Source organism: Hibiscus syriacus, unplaced genomic scaffold, assembly GCF_006381635.1.
Source record: "Hibiscus syriacus cultivar Baekdansim isolate YM2019G1 unplaced genomic scaffold, ASM638163v2 tig00111085_pilon, whole genome shotgun sequence".
NCBI lineage: Eukaryota > Viridiplantae > Streptophyta > Magnoliopsida > Malvales > Malvaceae > Hibiscus > Hibiscus syriacus.
In genome coordinates, this window is record NW_024062976.1 from 420,191 (window position 1) to 440,059 (window position 19,869).

The 19,869-nt window shown below is 38.0% G+C and overlaps 2 protein-coding genes and 1 long non-coding RNA gene across 3 annotated transcripts; 1 reads left to right on the forward strand and 2 right to left on the reverse strand.

The window, feature by feature from the left end:
• The first annotated feature begins 267 nt into the window (after nt 1–267).
• On the forward strand, nt 268–3,049 carry LOC120152146 (cyclin-D-binding Myb-like transcription factor 1). The gene is made up of 3 exons (XM_039164424.1): nt 268–890; nt 1,215–1,609; nt 1,869–3,049. Exons 1-3 carry the CDS (start codon nt 520–522, stop codon nt 2,945–2,947), a joined length of 1,845 nt encoding a protein of 614 aa, XP_039020355.1. The 5' UTR covers nt 268–519; the 3' UTR covers nt 2,948–3,049.
• A 369-nt stretch (nt 3,050–3,418) lies between these two features.
• On the reverse strand, nt 3,419–5,439 carry LOC120152129 (protein PHOSPHATE STARVATION RESPONSE 1-like). Its single transcript, XM_039164411.1, has 7 exons — nt 5,222–5,439; nt 4,975–5,185; nt 4,812–4,888; nt 4,684–4,723; nt 4,100–4,157; nt 3,770–3,839; nt 3,419–3,661 (listed from the first exon to the last, which is right to left on the reverse strand). Exons 1-7 carry the CDS (start codon nt 5,381–5,383, stop codon nt 3,419–3,421), a joined length of 861 nt encoding a protein of 286 aa, XP_039020342.1. The 5' UTR covers nt 5,384–5,439.
• A 9,125-nt stretch (nt 5,440–14,564) lies between these two features.
• Nucleotides 14,565–15,203, reverse strand: LOC120152139. Its single transcript, XR_005518660.1, has 3 exons — nt 15,107–15,203; nt 14,938–15,003; nt 14,565–14,657 (listed from the first exon to the last, which is right to left on the reverse strand). It is a non-coding gene; the product is annotated as an uncharacterized LOC120152139 (long non-coding RNA).
• Between the last annotated feature and the right edge of the window lie 4,666 nt (nt 15,204–19,869).

A 19,869-nucleotide genomic window follows, 5' to 3' on the forward strand; every position in this document is an offset into this window, starting at 1 on the left:
TATGAAATTAATATTTTATTTAAAATTTATAATGAGAATATAAATTATTCACTTTTATTAACATTTTATTTTATTAATGTGACAAATTAAATCTTAATAATAAATTTATAATTTATAAATAATATAAATAATTAAAATATAATAATTAAATATAGATAATCACAATAAGAATAAAATAAAAGCTACCGCTAATTTACTTGACCTAAAAAATAGGATAATATATTTCGAAAATTAAACTCTACGGACATTGTAAATGCGAGGGCAATAAGTTCAAACCCTAATTTTATCCATTCCTCCATCACTCACAAATCTCAATTCTCTTCTAAGCCTGCCGCCGTCGCAGCCGCCATCACAGCCGCTCGCTGCTGTCACAACCTGACCGTGAAGGTGTGATAGTCCACGCTCTGAAATCGGAATCAACACAGAGGAAGTCTTGAGATTGATCCAGAGTTTTTGAACGGCGCTTTGCTCGGATTTGGGATAAGCGAGAAATAGTATTCAAGGGAAGTTTTGTCAAACATGGGTAAGAAGAAGATGAGCGAAAAGGATGGGCATGAGAGAGGGAACAAACAGGTTGAAGAAGGCAAATCCGCTGAGAAGGTAAGTGATGGTTTAGATCTGTCTACTGTAAACCTGAATGATGTTACCAAATCAAACAATAGAGATGATAATAAGAATGAACAGGAGGATCGAATAAAGAAGAGGAAATCAGAGTTCGATTCAGATGAAAAGGAATATCATAAGATTCACAAAAAGTATAAGAAAAGTAAATCTGTACTTGAGGTTGAAGAGATTTCAAAGAAAACTGCAGAACGAGAAAGCACTGAGGCCATCAATTTGGAGAACAATGGGGAAGCAAAAAGGACTAGAAAAGATAAACACAGAAAGAACAGGGATGGGCTTGAAGACGCTAATAAGATTGTGGATGGAGAAGAAGAGGCAGACAAGAAGCGGAAGAAGAAGAAGAAAAACAAGAGCTTGAGAAGGTGAATGGTGCTGTTGCTGATGAAAATGGTACTAGTAAAGAGAATTCAACAGGCAATGAGATAGAATGCAGAAAATTGCGAGATAGTGCTGGTGATATCGAAGATGGTAATGGACGCAAGAAGAAGAGAAATCAAATCAGTGATAAATGATTCTGAGGAACAGAAAATCTGCAGCCATGAAGACGCTAATAAGATTGTGCACGGAGAGGAAGAGACATATGAGAAGCGGAAGAAGAAGAAGAAACAAGAGCTGGAGAAGGTGAATGGTGCTGTTGCTGATGAAAAAGGTACCAGTAAAGGGAATTCTGCAGGCAATGAGGTAGAATGCAGAAAATTGCGAGATACTGCTAGTGATTTTGAAGTTGGTAACGGACACAACAAGAAGAAGAAATCAAAATCAGTGATCAATGATACTGAGGAACAGAAAATCTGCACCCTTGAAGACACTAATAAGATTGCGCAGGGAGAGGAAGAGGCATACCAGAAGCCAAAAAAGAAGAAGAAACAAGAGCCGGAGAAGGTGCATAGTGCTGATGAAAATGGAACTAGTAAAGTGAATTCAGCAGGCAATGAGATAGAAAGCAGAAAATTGCTAGATGCCGGTGGTGATATCGAAGATGGTATTGGATGCAAGAAGAAGAATAAATCAAAGTCAGTGATAAATGATTCTGAGGAACAGAAAATCTGCAGCCCTGAAGACTCTATTAAGATTGTGTACGGAGGAGAAGAGGGATACGTCAAGGGGGAAGAAGAAGAAACGAAAGATGGAGAAGGTGAATGGTTCCGTTGCGGATGAAAATGGTGCTAGTAAAGAGAATTCAGCAGGCAATGGGATAGAAAGCAGAGAATTGCGAAATATCGGTGGTGATATAGAAGACGGCGATGGACGCAAGAAGAAGAAGAAGAAATCAAAATCAGTGATAAATGATGCGGAGGGTGGACTTCATGAAGGTGATCAGGTTGAAAATGCTACACCTAAAGATAAATCTAAGAAAGTGAGCTTCCGTGATCAGGTTGAGGTTTTCCCTTCAGATAATGCAAACAAAGGCTGCAAGGTTTTCCCTTCAGATAATGCAAACAAGGGCCGCAAAGACGGTTTAGTGTATGGTAAGCGATACTCGAAAGAAGAAGATGAGCTTCTTATGAAGGCAGTTGCCGATTATATCGAGTCTCGTGGCTTAGGTGATGAAGGTATAAATATGGTTATGAACTGTGGAGCTCACCCTGAAGTGAGAAACTGTTGGAAGGAAATTCAAGCCGCCATTCCCTGGAGGCCGCTTAGTAGTGTGTACGGTCGAGCTCATGTTATTTTTGAAAGGGATGAGAAGCATCCATGGACTCCTGAAGAGTTGGAGACTGTCAAAGAATTCGTCGAAAAACATGGACGGAATTGGAGATTGTTGGCCGATTCACTCGGCAAGCATAGGCATCATGTAAAAGATACATGGCGCAGAATAAAACTGACCAATGTGAATAAAGGTCGATGGTCTCAAGAGGAGTTCCAGAACTTATTTGACTTGGTGAACGTGGATTTATCTATGAAAGCTCACCAGGACAGGATATCCAAGCACGGAATGTTGCGAGACAATATCTGTTGGACTGCTATTAGCGACAAGATGGAAACCAGGCCCTTTGTCTCCTGTTGCGTTCAATGGTATGGGAAGTTAACTTCTCCTATGGTGGCTGATGGTGTATGGTCGGATGTCGACGACTATCGGATGATAGATGCTCTTTCTAGCTTGGATGCTTGCTGCATGGAAGATGTTGACTGGGACAATCTTCTCGAGCATAGGTCTGGAGATGTATGTCGGAAACGGTGGGGCCAGATGATTCAAAATTTAGATCCAAACAAGGACCTGTCATTTGCTGAACAAGTTGATGTTCTTGCTAATCGTTACCGTCCCGACATGATTGAGGCCAGAGAGACCTATGATAACAAAATTCCAATTGATCTGCCATAGGTGTGCTCTGCTATTGATATCTTCAGAACGTTTTATCTTGTTTCTAGCACTGTTTTGTTATCTTCAGAACATTGTATCTTGTTTCTAGCACTGTTTTATTTATTTTTATCTGAATTCTCATTATTATTATTATTTGGCATCTATATTTAAAAAATATGATTTTTTTTTCGTTTATTAAGTTTTTCATCATCTTTCTATTATTAGTTTTTAAAAAAAGTTTTCCTTCATGGATCAAGTTGTCCACAAGAACATTACAATTGGACCTAGAAACTTCAAAACCTCTATCCTTTATCCCAACCTGGTCTATCCTACTAACGCAATCATCAATGAAATAATTGTTCAGGTCAAACCCATCATAACTTATTCTTTGATTCTTGAACGCTTTGAGGGTGGCAAACTCGAATCGGAAACATCGGTTTCAGGTTTCTTGAGGTCAGCAGTCTTATGTGCCTCTTGCTGTCCACTCACTTCTCATGAACTCGTCTCCAAGATGGACTTGACATTAACGTCAGTTCCAGAATTTACATGATTTGTCTGGGAGGCTTCAAGTTTGCCTTTTGCAGGCGTCTCTTTGGTAGCATCTGAAGGAGTGGATCGATTCTCTGGATCAGAAGGTGACACCTTCAGCTTGTCAAAACCCGACTTTTGCTTCTCGAACATCATATGGAGGTACCGCCCTTGCTCTTCTATTTGCAACTGTAAATTTCTTTGTATCCGCAGAGAAAGGAAAGATACCATGGATCTGAATGAGAGCACACCAGATATTAAAAGATAAATTTATTTGAGCATGAATTATGTGCTTTTATGCCCCCAAATTCATACCTCAAGTTGTTCATGCAGCTGCTTCTGGACTTCCATCTGTAGCCGCAAAGCTTCAGTGATCCCCATACCCCTGCTCCAGTTCAAAATTAAAAAGAGTGCATTTAATACAGTGAAGCTTCATTAGACCTTGAACGTTAGGTACATTGCTCCTTAAGGATTCCATTAGGAATTGCCTATAATCAAACCTTTGCACAATGCAACAACGAAACAGGAATAAGACTGTAAAGTTTGCAGCTCCGTAGGATTTTTTGAACTAATAGGATCCTTCAACCATCCCTTTGCACTATACACTACAGTATTACTACAACAATATCAGTAGGAACCACTTACGCTTTCAAATCCAGAGATGCTAAATCTTCCGTAGAAGTCGTTTTTTTCTCCAAGGATCCTGCAAGCAAGTCATAATTTCAGCCAGATATAAAGTGAACAACCCCAATTATCCAAAAACCGAAGTTACAAAAAATGACAGAATATCCATGGCAACTACAAAGATAATCACTTTGTGATTAAATTAAGGGCAAATTTTGAATGAATGTTGGTGTGTGTGGGGGGGGGGTCACAACACAGCTGAAGATTCCAGTTTAACCAAATGAAGGGAAAATGATCTCCATTTCATTGAAGAGGACAGCATGGACCATACTCCTCTCAAGTATCAATATTGCATCCATTGAAATACAGTGCTATGATATCTAATGTATCGGTATGGGAGGATATGATTATTGAGTGCATGGTAGCATGCATCATAATTCACTGGACAGATAAAGTTTCTGGATCCAATTAAACCAAATGAAGGAAAAAAGATCACTTCATGGATAAAACATCGAAACAAAGCTAAACAGGCGGCAGATGGACACATGCAGTGAAGTAACACAGATAGGAAAAGGAAGGAAACTTAAAGGGAGCTTGACATATACCTTCTGATGACTCTGGTCTGTATCTGGCAGCCCTATATTTCTGCAGTTAAAGGAAGGAAAACGTAACCAGGGCTTTTGAGCACCCATACATATGCAGATTCTTTAATAACTAAAAGAGGTGTATTTACCTGCAAATGACTTTTAACATGATAAATAGTCAAGCCTTCAACCTTCATAAGCTTCAGAACCCCCTTTGGAGTAGCTCCTGAAATTTGGAAAATACCGAACAGATTGAGACAAAGGCCTAACAATTTTTGGCAAGCAATTTCACGAGAGCCAAAAGGTACGCACTGTCGCTGCCTCCTAGTTGGTTGACAGCCTCAACAAAGGCTTCATGAAGTTCTGGTGTCCACCGCATTCGTGGCTTTGCTGGGGCATTATTTGCTGATGAAGAGGAGTTTACAACACTGTGACTTGCTGCAGATGGAGAAGGAAGCTGCTGATGTACTTCGGGTTTCTGTTCAGATACGGTTGTGTATGGTTTTGCCACCTGATATGCCATGTCAAACAACATGAAACAAGGATAAACTATGCCAATAAGTTTAAAGTTTACGTGGTTAAGTATAATCTTCCATGATAGGAAAAAAAATCCGCACCTATGGTTCCATATCCATAACATTGTCAACAAGACGCTCATTCCAATTGGAGGCCAACACATCATCGTCAGTGATAAGCTGGTCTGCCCATTCCTGCCAATCATTACTTTTGCACAAGTCCTCGGATGTCATGATATCACTACAATTGATGCTTTCTACTTGACAGCTCTGGACATGGGTGCTTATAGGAAATCAGGGAAAACCATATTGGTACACCAAGAACCACTATTTTCTTTGTAGTAATGACTTGACATCGTAGATTGAGGCAGCGTTTGGTTAGACGAAAATCCTGAGGATGATGAGAATATATGATCAACCACCCGACAATTGGTGGAAGAACGAGTTACACGAACCAGAGAGTTCCCCATCAGTTCCCTTTTTGCAGAAGCTTGCTGAGTGCCAGGCAATTTCCGATATGTATCATCCAAAGGTGTTGAAATGGCTGGTAAAGATGATGCAGTACTTCAGACACCCCCAGGTTACTTGCATCTGATCTCCGGAAACAATGTGAGCAGCCACCAACTCTTCAGTCATAGTTTTGGACATTGAAACTTCCTGTAAGCAGTATACGATTTCCTGCCACACAGAATGTCAGCAAACACGTGCAAAAAAGGAAATTTTGGGTTTTATTTGTGAGCAGACTTTTACCTCTTCTGTAATCCTTCTGTGCAAAGAGATGATATTACTTTTTTCGTCGGTGGCAAATGTGAACAGGTGCTCAGTCTTCTCATCGGTCTTCGAATCTGCAAAGGAACGAAACTGCAATGCATGTTCTATTTCATCAGAAATGGAAAACAGTCGGTTAAAAAGAGTGAACATTTGAGATTTCTTTTCTTTCATACCTCCAATTGTATATCTTTTTTCATCAAAAATTGAATAAACGAGTGCGGTTTAGCTTGAACCCTGAAACTGTTTAGGCAGACGAAGGCAATCTGATCTGTTAGCGTATGGTTATGCAGAATCCTTATTGGATCTTCATGACTAGTTGCTACAGAAATTACAGATTCGTCAGGATAATGAGAAACACATTCAATAAAAGAACGCTTCATAGCTTGAGTTAAAGCCAAAAGAAAAGAACCAGCTTCACACCACAACACCAACAAATTATTGAATCAAAAACTTAAATTATCCAAGAATAAAACTGAAAAGAAAACAAGACTTATTATTACCTCTGGGATGCACAACAATTTTGAGATCAGCGAATGAACTCTTCTCGCGCTTCAGATTCCATAACAGTGTGTTTGTTGAACGTTCTGCACCGTATGCAACATTTGAATTGATTATTGAGGAGTATATGTTTTCTCTGGTTTCATCCACTTCCACGTTCTCAATTCATATAATCTGTTCAAGGAGAAAATTAAAATGCTATTTGAAAAAGGAAAAAGCTTTTCTATTTCAATGATTGAAGCAACTGTAAGGTAAAAGCAAGTTATCAAAGACAACAAACCTCACAATCTTGAGGTCCATGTTCCCTGATTATAACTCCTGATGGTCTCTTTTCACTATTACACTTTGAATAAGGATCACCAAAATAACGGCTTGTGAAATCAACAACTATGTAAACTCCATTCATTATCTGTTTCCCATATCGCAAGAACTCGAAATATCTTGTCGGAACCAATGTTGATGGTAGTTGAATCTCTGCATGCACCTATATACATGGAACATAGAAGTTTAGTATAGGGGACAAAACCAAGGACAACTCTGCCTGCAATTTCAGTTAAATATGTATTGGTTGAAGGATGAACAAATGACACTAACCGCATGCAATTTTACCTGTATTTACCCTAGATGGTTACATCAATCGTGCTTAAGTCCCGAAGACTGCCTGTTCTCTATATTTCTCTCCATGTTTGACAAAGGGAAACAGTGACTTAGACCACTTGGTGTCGTGGGAACATTATACAACAAGAACATAAGGGACAACTAAAACTGAATTAACGGAGCAAGAAAGCAAGCATGGAACAACTTCTAATATTTATGAACTACCGATTTGGCATTGATACACAAAACTTGAAATATAAGAAAAGCATGAAATACTCACCACATGCATCATGATAGCGACCAGTTCAGATGCTCGGATATCTGGAACGACTGCAGTTGCAACAGATAATTCTATCTTTTTTCCAGGAAGAGGAGGAGTTCGGAACTCATTTAAAAGATCATCCAGATTACCTAACCCAGGCTTCGCTCGAACCCAAGTGCCTGCTTCCAATGCCAATGTCATGACCTCCAGGTAAGCTGCCTTACAGTGATTGTTTGCAAACTGCAATTTTTGGTAAGCACGAAGTACTCGTTTATAATTAAATGTTCTGAACACAAATGGAGAGTCTCTACAGCCATATGTTTTATTTGCAGAAGGCTCGTCTTGTTGTCCACAGTTATTCGACTTAACAGAAGGGTCTCCTATGTGTTTTCCTTCAATTCCTCCTTCATCTGCAAAAGCTTCATCTGTAGAGTCTCCCCAATTATCTGCATATCCTCATACGCCTAGAAGGTCCAGGTAACTGTAGGTAAGCTTCATCTGTAGACAATATTTCTTCAGGTGGAGAAAACGAAAGCGAGAGAGTGGGAGATGGGATTTAAAGAGGGTTTTTATAGTGAAACAAAGGATCGTTTCCGTTTTCGGTTATATTCCCGCCAGAACTTGAAAAGTCCAGAAGGGTACTTATGTAAATGGACACGAACGGGGTCACATATATTTTTCATAATCATAGGTATTTGAAATGAATGTTTTATTTGGTAGATCAGAAAGAAAATGTCTATGCATTATTTTTGTAGAATTAAAATATAAAAGAGAATATTTTAAAAATATATAATTTTAAATTGATTTTGTTTCTCTTTTTTCTATGTAAAATGTTATCTTATGATGTCATATTATTTAAATATAACGAAATCATATAAAAACACTTGAAAATAAATTAAATAATAATTAAAATAATAATCACTCACCAAATTCTCATTGGATTGATTAAAATGTTAAAACACTATATTTAATGATCTCTACAAACTCCTATTTTAGCATTTGACCAAATAAAAAGTCTAGCAATGAAATTTCAAAGTGTTAGAAGATTGGCTTGAATTTCATTAAGCCATAAATCCACAGTTCAACAATGTGGCCACTGAAGTTGCAAATGGTTAAATTGTTAACTGAGATAATTGTTGTTTGATCCCTAAATTAATTGGACCTTTACACCTTAATCCTTAAGTATCAACCATAAACAGGTCTAACTATTTACTTTAAGAAATCATCCTAACAACATTTGTTTTTCTAACTTCCATTCAATTATTCTGTAAATTCTATTTGTTCATAAATCCTTCTTTAAAGATATCGAAAGTTATCATCCAGTGATGATGTTTAAAGGAAATAAACAATTTATCAATCGTTTTAAATTTAATATGTTTTTTTATTTGTTTGTTTAATTTTAATTTTTTTCGCAATAGTTGAATATTTAATAGTTGGTAAGGTCGACTCATTGTGCTTGGGTAACTTGGATCAGATATTAAAGTTATCAAAAATATTGATCAAGACTAGATATTATTGATTGATGTTGGACATATGGAACAGAATTTTAGACCCCAAAATCCAATGGAGTGTGATTTCTATGTCTGAATCAAACCGGCCAGTCTTAGGCGTGTATCTCTGTCTAAATCAGATGAAGCCTTGCCTTGCCTTTCCTCTCTCAAATGATCTCCCAACAACTGCAAAACCAAAGTTTAAGAGAGCTGTGAGAAGAAGACACCTCTTTTAATTAAGATTTCTCTGGTAATTCAACTTACCCTTTTCATTCAACTCTTCAATGATATACTCCAAATCACTGGCAAAATCTTCTTTAGCAGTCTCCACATGAACACCATCTCCTGAATAGTCATATTTTAGCTCCTTGAGAAAGGTTACCAGAGAGGCATCGCAGTGGAGGCCTCCAGGGCCATCAGGCAATATAGCAAACCCACTACGAGTTACGCTGATGCTCGTTCTATGTTCATGCCCGCCAACGATGTGAAAATCCACCTCCTCTTCACTAATCATCTTGGACAGGATAAAGGAGCAATATTCGTCCTTCGAAGCTTCCTGTAAGCCATATAATACGGTTTCCTACCACACAGAGAAAGAATGTGAGCCAACACTTGTACAAAAAAGAAGGAAAATTTGGGTTTTAATTGTGATCAGTCTTCGACCTCTTCTGTAATCCTTTTGTGCAGAGAGATGACATTACTTCTATCATCAGTGGCAAATGTGAACAGTTGCTCAGGCTCCTCATCAGTCACAGATTCTGTAAACGCATGAAACTACAGTGCATGTTCTATTTCATCAGAAATGGACACCAATCAGTTCAAAAGGAATGAAAATTTGAGATTTTTGTTACTTTCATACCGTCAGCTGTAGATTCTTCTTCATTAAAAATGAAAAACCAAGAGCGGTTTAGCTTGAACCCTGAAACTGTTTAAGCCAATGAAGTCGAGGTATTCCTTTTGTGTTTCGTTACGCAGAATCCTTATCGGATCTTCATCACTGGTTCTTAAACGAAGTGCAACTTCGTCAGGATACTGAGAAACACATTCCATAAAGAAACGCTTCATGTCACGGGTAAAATCCAGGAGGAAAGAACCAGCTGCACACCACAACACTAGCACATGATAGAATCAAAAAGTTTAACCATCCAAGAACAAAACTGAAAGAAAACAAGACTTATTATTACCCCAGGATCCACATCGATTTTGAGATCAGCGAATGAGCTCTTCTCACGCTTCATATTCCATAAGAGTGTGTTTATCGAACGTTGTGCACCGTATGCCTCTTTCGAATTGATTATTGTGGAGTATATGTTTTTTGTAGTTACATCCACTTCCACATTCTCAATCCATATAACCTCACATTCTGTAGGTCCATGTTCCCTGATTATGACCCCTGATGGTCTCTTTTCACTATTTCTAAAACCACAAGGATCAATAAAATAACGGCTTGTGACATCAACAATAACGTAAATTCCATCCATTATCCGTTTCCCGTATCGTAAAAACTCGAAATATCTTGTCGGCACCAATGTTGATGGTAGTTGAATCTCTGCATGCACCTATGCCAAACATATATGCATGGAACGTGGAAGTTTATTATAGGGGGCAATCTCAGTTTAACAAACATGTATGGGCTGATGGAGATCAGTTTACCTGTACTACACCCTCGATGGATGCATCAGTCATGCTTAAGTTCCGAATACTGCCTGTTACTCTATCCTCATATGCATGTTTGACAAAGGGAAACAATGTCCTAGACCACTTGGTGTTCTGGGAACATATATACAGCAAGAACATAAGGGACAACTAAAACTGAATTAATGGAGCAAGAAAGCGAGCATGGGACAACTTCTAATAGTTATGAACTACCGATTTGGCATTGATACACAAAACTTGAAATATAAGAAAAGCATGAAATACTCACCACATGCATCATAATAGCGACCAATTCGGATGCTCGGATATCTGGAACGACCGCAGTTGCAACAGAGAATTCTATCTTTTTTCCAGGCAGAGGAGGAGTTCGGAACTCATTTAAAAGATCATCCAGATTACCTAACCCAGGCTTCGCTCGAACCCAAGTGCCTGCTTCCAATGCCAATGTCATGACCTCCAGGTAAGCTGCCTTACAGTGATTGTTTGCAAATTGCAATTTTTGGTAGTCACTAACTAGTCGTTTATATTTTCTGAACACAAATGGAGAGTCTCTATTGGCAGATGTTTTATCTGCAGAAGAGGATCCAATGACTTTGCGTTCCTTTGCAAAAGCCTCAATTCTTTCTTTATCTTCCAAAGCTTCATCTGTAGAGTCTTCAGAATCATCTAGACATATCCACATGCGCCTAGAAGATCCAGGAAACTGGCAAAACCAAAGATTTAAGTATCGTTTTAGTTCTCTGAATTGCCGCAATTAAATACTAAAATGTTTCATCTTCATTGTTTCAATAACGAAAATTGGGGAAATTTACACTTTACCGGTCTAGAGTCCATGGTTGAATCTTCGAAACCTTGGTTTCCAAGACTGTATACACATAATGGATCAAAATTGAAACTCAAGTTTACAAAAGAAAAAAAAACCTACCTGAAGAAGATTAAATTATCTTTCCAAGAATCAAAATGTAGTGATTCAAGAAACTAATGTAATACATACATACCTTTGTCAAGAAAGGCAAACGATAACAGAAAAGGAAGAAGGATTAACGAAGAACAGGTTGAGTATAATGAAAATCTTTACAAGATTCGTTTGTTCTTCGATACTGATGATGATTCAAAACCAAGTGCAACCTATCTTTCAATTGAATGTAGGAAAACGGATACTGAAAAGGATAAAATGGATACAAAAAGAGCAGAGAAAATACCTCGAAAACAAGAAGTCAAAATTTTCCTCATGCGGAGAAAAATAGCTCTGAAAATGGGATTTAAAGAGGGTTTTTAAAGTGAAACGAAGGGTCGTTCGTTTCTGTTTTCAGTTATATTCCCGCCAGAACTTGAAAATTTTCCGAAGGGTTTAAGGGATAATAGACACGTGTTTTTCTTCGATTTGTCAGCTTTTTATATATAAATATATTAACTTTTACCCAGAAAAACTAATTTCTCCTTGGCGATACTTATTAATAATATTTTTTTTATAAAAAATTATTTTCATATTATGCTTTTATTTTATTCTTTAGAATTCATTTGAGATATGAAGGGGTAAGAAGGAATAAAAGGGATGTTAGAATGTGATTGCACTTTTAAAAATTTTAAATTGTTGTATAGTCAAGTTATTTTTATATTTTTATCGGTTATTTAATTTCATATTTCTTAAAATTTTATAATTTTATTTAAATTTTTAACATAATTTTATAAGTTTATACCCTTACCATGAACTCCTATGCATGTCCCTTGTTTTATGAGTATAAATGTAAAATATAAATATATATTTAATATGTATTAATTCTTTTACAATTTATTAACTATTAATTTGTCTAATACGAAGATTTCAATTTCATCTCTAGTGTTAAATTTCTTAAACAATATTAGTAGTTTAAATCATAACATTATGGATAGAGCGAACTAAATTAAAAGAATCATTTACATAATAAATATAAATTACTTCATCCAAATTAATCGTCTAATAAATCAAACATAATAATTACAATAAAAATATTTCAAAATTTCAAAAATCCTTAAAAGAGTCTTATTGACATGCCCATATTCATATATGTATATATTGGATAAAAGTATTATGTTTCTTTAAAAATATTGAAAATCTAGAAAAATCTTTAAAAATACTAAAAGTTGAAAAAAAAAACATTTAATTTTAGAGAAAAATATTATTTTACAATGTGGATATAACATATTCGGCCCACACGTCTATATAAACAAAGGAAATAACTAGTTCCAAGCATGATTCTCTGCTTCTTTCTTTACCCTTTTGCATTTGCAATACTCGGACTATCCACCTTCATCTGCAGATGATAATGCAGCAGCTCCTATGGCTGCGGAGAAGCCAACCGAGTGGCACATCCCTTGACGATGAGTCAAACACAGAGCTTTAGGTGTTTCTTGTTAAAATCAATTAATCTTGCATGCGGAAGCAATTAACATAAGGATATTGAAAGGGTAATTAAATCAACAAAATCAAACTGATCATGACATAATTATTAAGAATTACAGTAAAAGGAATGAAAACTTACTTGATGATTCCATTTTGAAAGTTGAATATACCAAAAGCAAGGAATATAAATGTTATTCAATCCCAATACTGTATAATTTTCAATTCGCCTTGTGATGATATCAAGACTTGTTTAATTCTTGATGAAAGAATCAGAACCCAAAACATAGAGTGTTATTGTTTTCTTTTTAAGAGAGGAGAGAGCATGAAAAATAAAATTGTCAGCTACGTGAGTTTTAAAAAAATTAATTCAACTATGTTTTTAAATCACAAAATAACCGAAAGGTCCCTCTACTTTTCAGTTACACATACCACTCAAACTTATATTTCTTCTTTACAGTCAGTTGCTTTTTTTGCAGCCATGTTCAAATTTTCATTTTGTCAAGAAAAGCATCCGAGGTACAATGAGAATTAACAAATATGAACCAGTGATTACAAGCTTTTTAACAACTCTTCGGAATGCCATGGATGAATGCTTAGCTAATTTTATGCTATTAGGGATTGTTTGATTCATTCTTATCTCTTCACGGTTGCTTCAAGCTTCCATAAATTTTTAGTTCCCTTAACTTCTCATAAGGAATTTACCCATCGCACATTTCACCATTTAATCATTGATGCATAGATAATTCATTTTCTCATATGCCTGTGCAAAACAAAAATGATCAATTCTAGTTGGCTCGTCACTAATGTTTTACTTGTCGCATTTTTTTTGTAGGATTGGATCCTTGAGCCTACTTCCCATGGTGAATCATTGCTAAAGTTTTGTGGTGAGAAATAGGATTATGATGAATGCTAGTTGAAGAACAATATAGCTGTAAGGAACAGATGTGAATCCAGTAACATTCAGAGCTCTACATACAATGACCAAGAATGAGTTGCTGTATAAACTGTTCGATTAAACTATTGACATTTACAAGGATTTGCAGGTAATAACAAATCTCTGATCTTCTAAGCATCACATCCCAAAAAATATCAGGGATGGTAAGAGTTGTTTGCAACCTCCTTTGTCCTATGGCATTTCCCAATTATTACATGTTACAAAATTCTTCTCTTTTTTTTCACGACTGTTTGCTGCAAACAAGTTCACATCTTGTGGGTGGGCCTCTGCAGCATCGATTTGTCATTTGACGTGATTTAGGGTCACTGCCAATATAGTTTCGGATATCATCATTTTCCAGGCCATGAATTTTCCTATTCTTTTTGGCTTAATTAAAAAATAAGTACCTATATTTTTTGTCAAAGTAGTAACCTAAGGTATATTGCCTTTTTCATCTAGGTACCTATAATATTTTTTTGGTCAAACAATGTACCTAAGGTGTACCACCTTTTTCATGTAGGTACCTAAAGTATTTTTTAATAGATGTCATGTCTCAACTTTAGTTAGATGAAAATATGACATATTTTAGGTATATACTTGATAAAAAAATACATTAGGTATCTAGGTGAAAAAGATGGTATACTTTAGGTACTTTAACCTAACCAAAAATATTTAAAGTACTTGAGATGAAAAATGTGGTATATTAAAAGGTATCTATTTCTGAAATAAGCCTTTCTTTTTTATAGCTGATGGGGGATTTGCATCTGGGAAATTTCATGCAAACATACCTGGTAGTTGGTGGGGTGGGGTTTTTAAGTTAGCGCTCATTCTCATAACTTGACAGACGAGAATCTGATAGAACAGTGAATAATTGTGTGTCTACAAACAGCTGCAAACAACAAAAGAAAATTATTTAGTAATGGAAGCTGTTCAGTAACCCATAATTTACATCATCTACACACTTTTTCAGTAGTATGGATGAGTGTATTCTTTGCTTTTGCTAGTATCAGTAGTTTAAACAAAAGTAGTCTATTGAGTTCAAGTTTGGTTGGCATCATTGTCGTTCCAGCATGTTTAAACATGTAATGTCCTGTTAATGGATTTGAGAGGGGTTTAAGTAGTTTAAACATTGTATCAAAAAAATATTAAAACGAAAGGAGAGAAAATACCTTAATGAAAGGCTGGTCATTGACCGGAAAAGAGTGGATAAAACTATCTTTAAGTAGTATAGAAACCTGTTGGTTAATCAAACACGTAAAATCAAGCTGAGAAATATGTGCATTTCTGCATCGATATTCTTGGGAAACAAACTGGAAGAACAAGAAGATAAGTGCCAACCCTGTCATCGTTCGATTGTACATTAGTAATTGTGTGAGACCTCAGGTTTTCACAAAGCGACTCTAGGTATTCCCTCATGACTGCCAAAAATTGGGTTGCGGCTTCAGCCTGAATCGGTAAACCGGAAAGTAGGAAGTTAGTTTTTGTTGGAAAGATGGATATGAAAAAAGTAAAGATGAAAAGGATTGGAGATTAACATATTCTAAGAAATAAGTGCTTAAGTTGTAACATGAAACATTTGGTTATGGTGATGAATAAAGCACCTGCGCTTCATTGCACCTATATGTAGGATGCTTTGTTAGGTATGGCTCATAAATATACCAGTACAGGGTTAATTTTGTAATTATGTACCAGGATTTTCTATTATAAATAGAGATGTAACCTAGACCTAAAATATCATTGAATAAAAACTTCTAGCGCCGCCTAGGCACCGAGGACGTAAGCACATTGCCGAACCTCGTAAAATTCTCGTGTTCTTTTGTTTTCTTTACCCATTTTCGTCAACAATTGGTATCAGATGTCAGGAGCAAAATTCGAAGTCGCGAAATTCGATGGTCAGGGTAACTTCGGATTATGGCAAACGAGGGTGAAGGATCTATTGGCGCAGCAAGGGATCTTGAAGGCTTTGCGATCTACAAAGCCGGCGTCGATGGATGAGGAAGATTGGGAAGAATTGCAGCAGCGAGCGGCAGGAACCATACGATTATGCTTGGCGGACGAGGTCATGTATCACGTCATGCGTCTATCGTCTCCAGACGAAATTTGGAGGAAGTTGGAAAGTCAGTTTATGTCCAAATCCTTAACGACAAAACTGTATCTGAAGCAGCGGCTGTATGGGCTGAAGATGCAGGACGATCACGATTTGGCGCAACACGTGAATGTCTTCAATCAAATCGTTTCTGATCTGGCTCGGCTTGATGTGAAAATTGAGGATGAAGACAGAGCGATGATTCTGTTGTGTTCGTTGCCTCCCTCTTACGAACACATGGTGACTACTCTTACATATGGGAAAGAGACTATCAATGTTGAGGAGATTACTGCAGCCTTGTTGGCTCACAACCAGCGGAAGCAGAATGCAGGGGAAAGCTCTCAAGCCGATAGCTTATATGTCAATGGTAATCGAGATCGTGGACGGAAGCCAGAGAAGGCAGGGTCCGGAAGCGGAATTCCAGATCCAAATCCAGGGATAAGAAGACGATTCACTGTTACAAGTGCAAGGAGGCGGGACATATGAAGCGAGACTGTCCGAAGTTGAAAAAGCAGACTGATGAGAAGCGTGATGGCTCATCCAAGTCTGTGAACGTGGTCGAGGATGATAATTCTGATTGCAGTGAGGGTGATATGCTTTCTATTTCAACGACACAATTGACGGATGCTTGGATTCTTGATTCTGGATGTTCTTATCACATCACGCCAAATAGGGAATGGTTTTCGACATACAGGCCGGTTAATTCTGGTTCGGTTTATTTGGGTGATGATCGATGTTGCAATATTGTTGGTATTGGTGATGTCAGAATTAAGATGCACGATGGCTCCGTTCGGACGTTGAGTGGTGTTCGACATATCCCAGACTTGAAGAAGAATTTGATTTCCTTGGGCACTTTGCACAAGAATGGTTTTATCCCTAAGGCTGACGAGGATAGGGAACCATTCGGATTGTTAAAGGAGCATTGACTGTGATGAAAGGCAAGATGACTGCATGGAATATCTACAGATTGTTAGGGAGTACCGTTGCAGGTGGAGTTCACTCTGTTGAGTCCTGTGATGATACGACAAAATTGTGGCATATGCCTTGCTCTTAGTGAACGTGATATGGCAGAACACAAGAGAAACTTGTTGCATGGTGTCAAAAGCTGTAAGCTCGACTTTGCAAGTATTGTGTTCTTGGTAAACAGACTAAAGTCCTTTCAAGACTGCGAAGCACAACTCAAGGGATTCTTGTTATGTGCATTCTGATGTATGGGGGCCTTCCACGACATCGTCTTTGGGTGGATCTAGGTACTATGTTACTTTTATTGATGATTTTTCACGGAAGTTTGGGTGTATTTTTTGAAACAGAAATCTGAAGTTTTTGAGAAGTTCAAGCTGTGGAAAGCTGAGGTAGAAAACCAAACAGGACGAAAAATCAAGTGTTTGCGGTCTGACAATGGTACGGAGTACAGATTCCAGTTCCTACAATTCTGTAAGGAGCATGGGATTCAGAGGCATTTTACAGTGCGCAAGACACCACAACAGAATGGTGTTGCGGAACGAATGAACAGGTCGTTGAATGAAAGAGCCAGATGTTTGCGGTTGAATGCGGGGATTCCCAAACACTTCTGGGCTGAGGCTGTTAACATGGCGTGTTCCTTATCAACAGATCGCCAAGGGCATCGCTGGCTGGGAAAGTTGCAGAAGAGGTATGGACTGGTCATGATGTTATTTTTGATAACTTACGGATTTTGGTTGTCCTGCTTATGTCATGTACTGCTGATGAGAGATCCAAACTTGATGCAAAATCGAAGAAGTGCATTTTTCTGTGTTACAAGAAATGTGTCAAAGGATTCAAGTTCTGGGATCCAGTTGCGAAGAAAGTTGTGATTAGTAGAGATGTATTTTTTGATGAACAATCCATGTTGCAGCAGAAGCAAGACACGACAGTGGTGGATTTCGAGCAGTTTCCAGTTGAGAAACCAGAAACTTCTCAACCGACTTCTGGTGGTTCCACTACGGATATTTGCAGGATTATAGTCTCGCCAGAGACAGGGTGAGACGGACGATATAAAGCCTCCGAACAGATTGGGTTTTGAAGACTTGGTATCTTTTGCACTTATTGTTAGCAGTGATGATCCGATTACTTTTCATGATGCCGTTACTAGTCAGGAAAACGACAAGTGGATGGCAGCCATGGTTGAGGAGATGGAGTCTTTGAATCACAATCGCACATGGGAGTTAGTTCCCCTTCCTGAGGGTAAAAAAGCCGATTGGTTGCAAATGGGTGTATAAGAAGAAACCAGTAGTAACAGAAAAAGAGGGGGGAGAAGTTCAAGGCTCGTTTGGTAGCGAAGGGTTTTTCACAGCAGAAAGGAGTTGATTATGATGAAATCTTTTCTCCTGTGGTCAGGCACACTTCAATCCGAGCAGTACTTGCATTGGTGGCTAGTTGTGATTTGCATTTAGAGCAGATGAATGTTAAAACTGCTTTTTGCATGGTGATTTAGAGGAGCAGATCTACATGCGGCAACCTGAAGGTTTCACTCAACCTGGAACGAGCATTTAGTTTGCAGATTGAAGAAATCTTTGTACGGGTTGAAACAGTCTCTGAGACAGTGGTATAAACGGTTTGACTCCTATATGATCAAGATTGGCTACAAACCGATGTGAGTATGATTGTGTCTATGTTAAGAGCCTTGATGATGGTTCTTTATTTTTCTATTACTGTATGTTGATGATATGTTGATTGCTGCGAAGAACATGGATGATGTTATCGGTTTGAAAACTTATTGAGTCAGGAATTTGATATGAAAGATTTAGGTGCTGCAAAGAAATTCTTGGAATGGAAATTTGCAGGGACAGAGACTCAAGGAAACTGCGGCTATCTCAACGGGGTTATGTTGAGAAAATGCTAGAAAGGTTTGCGATGAGCAGCGCAAAACCAGTTAGCACTCCATTGGCGAATCACTTTAAGCTCTCATCAGAACAGTGCCCCAAGACAGATAAGGAAGCTGAAGATGGCAAAGGTTCCGTATTCTAATGCTGTTGGCTGCTGATGTATGCGATGGTATGTACTCGTCCTGATTTAGCTCATGCTGTTAGTCAAGTTTGTAAGTACATGTCTAAACCTGGTAAGCAACATTGGGAAGCGTCAAGTGGATCTTTCGGTACTTAAAGGGTACTGTGGGACATGGAATTGTTTTTGAGAGTCAGCGGGATAATCCTTTGGTTGTAGGATATGTGGATTCAGACTATGCAGGTGACTTGGATAATAGAAGATCTACGACAGGGTATGTCTTTACTCTTGTGGAGGGCCTATTTGTTGGAAGTCTATTGTTCAATCTATTGTGGCTCTATCTACAACTGAAGATGAGTACATGGCAGCGGCTGAAGCTGCAAAGAAGCTTTATGGCTTACTGGTTTAGTGAAGGAGTTGGGTGTTCAACAAGGTGGAGTTCAGTTGCTTTGTGATAATCAAAGTGCTATTCACTTGGCTAAGAATAAGGTGTATCGTGCTAGAACTAACATATGATGTAAGGTTCCACAAGATCAGAGAGTTGGTTGCATCTGGAGAGGTTTTGTTTCAGAAGGTACATACTGATGAAAATGCCGCTGATATGTTCACTAAGCCAGTTACGACAGACAAGTTCAAGCATTGCTTGGACTTGTTGAATGTTTCGAGTTGTTAAAGAATCAAGGTAACCCAACCCACATTGAATTTTCAAGAGGCAGGATATTCGCCAAGGGGAGATTGTTAGGTATGCTCATAAATATACCAGTAAAGAGGACAGGAGATGGAGCGGAGTGAGCGAAGCGAACGCAGCGACATCAACTGTCCTTACAAAGAAAGTCTCGTTGTGGGGTTACGAATTATGTGGGGGGGCGGGGGCGCAACCCCCGCGGTACGGTGGGGTGCGGGGGCGCAACCCCCGCGGTACGGTACAGGGTTAATTTTGTAATTATGTACCAGGGTTTTCTATTATAAATAGAGATGTAACCTAGACCTAAAATATCATTGAATAAAAACTTCTAGCGCCGCCTAGGCACCGAGGACGTAAGCACATTGCCGA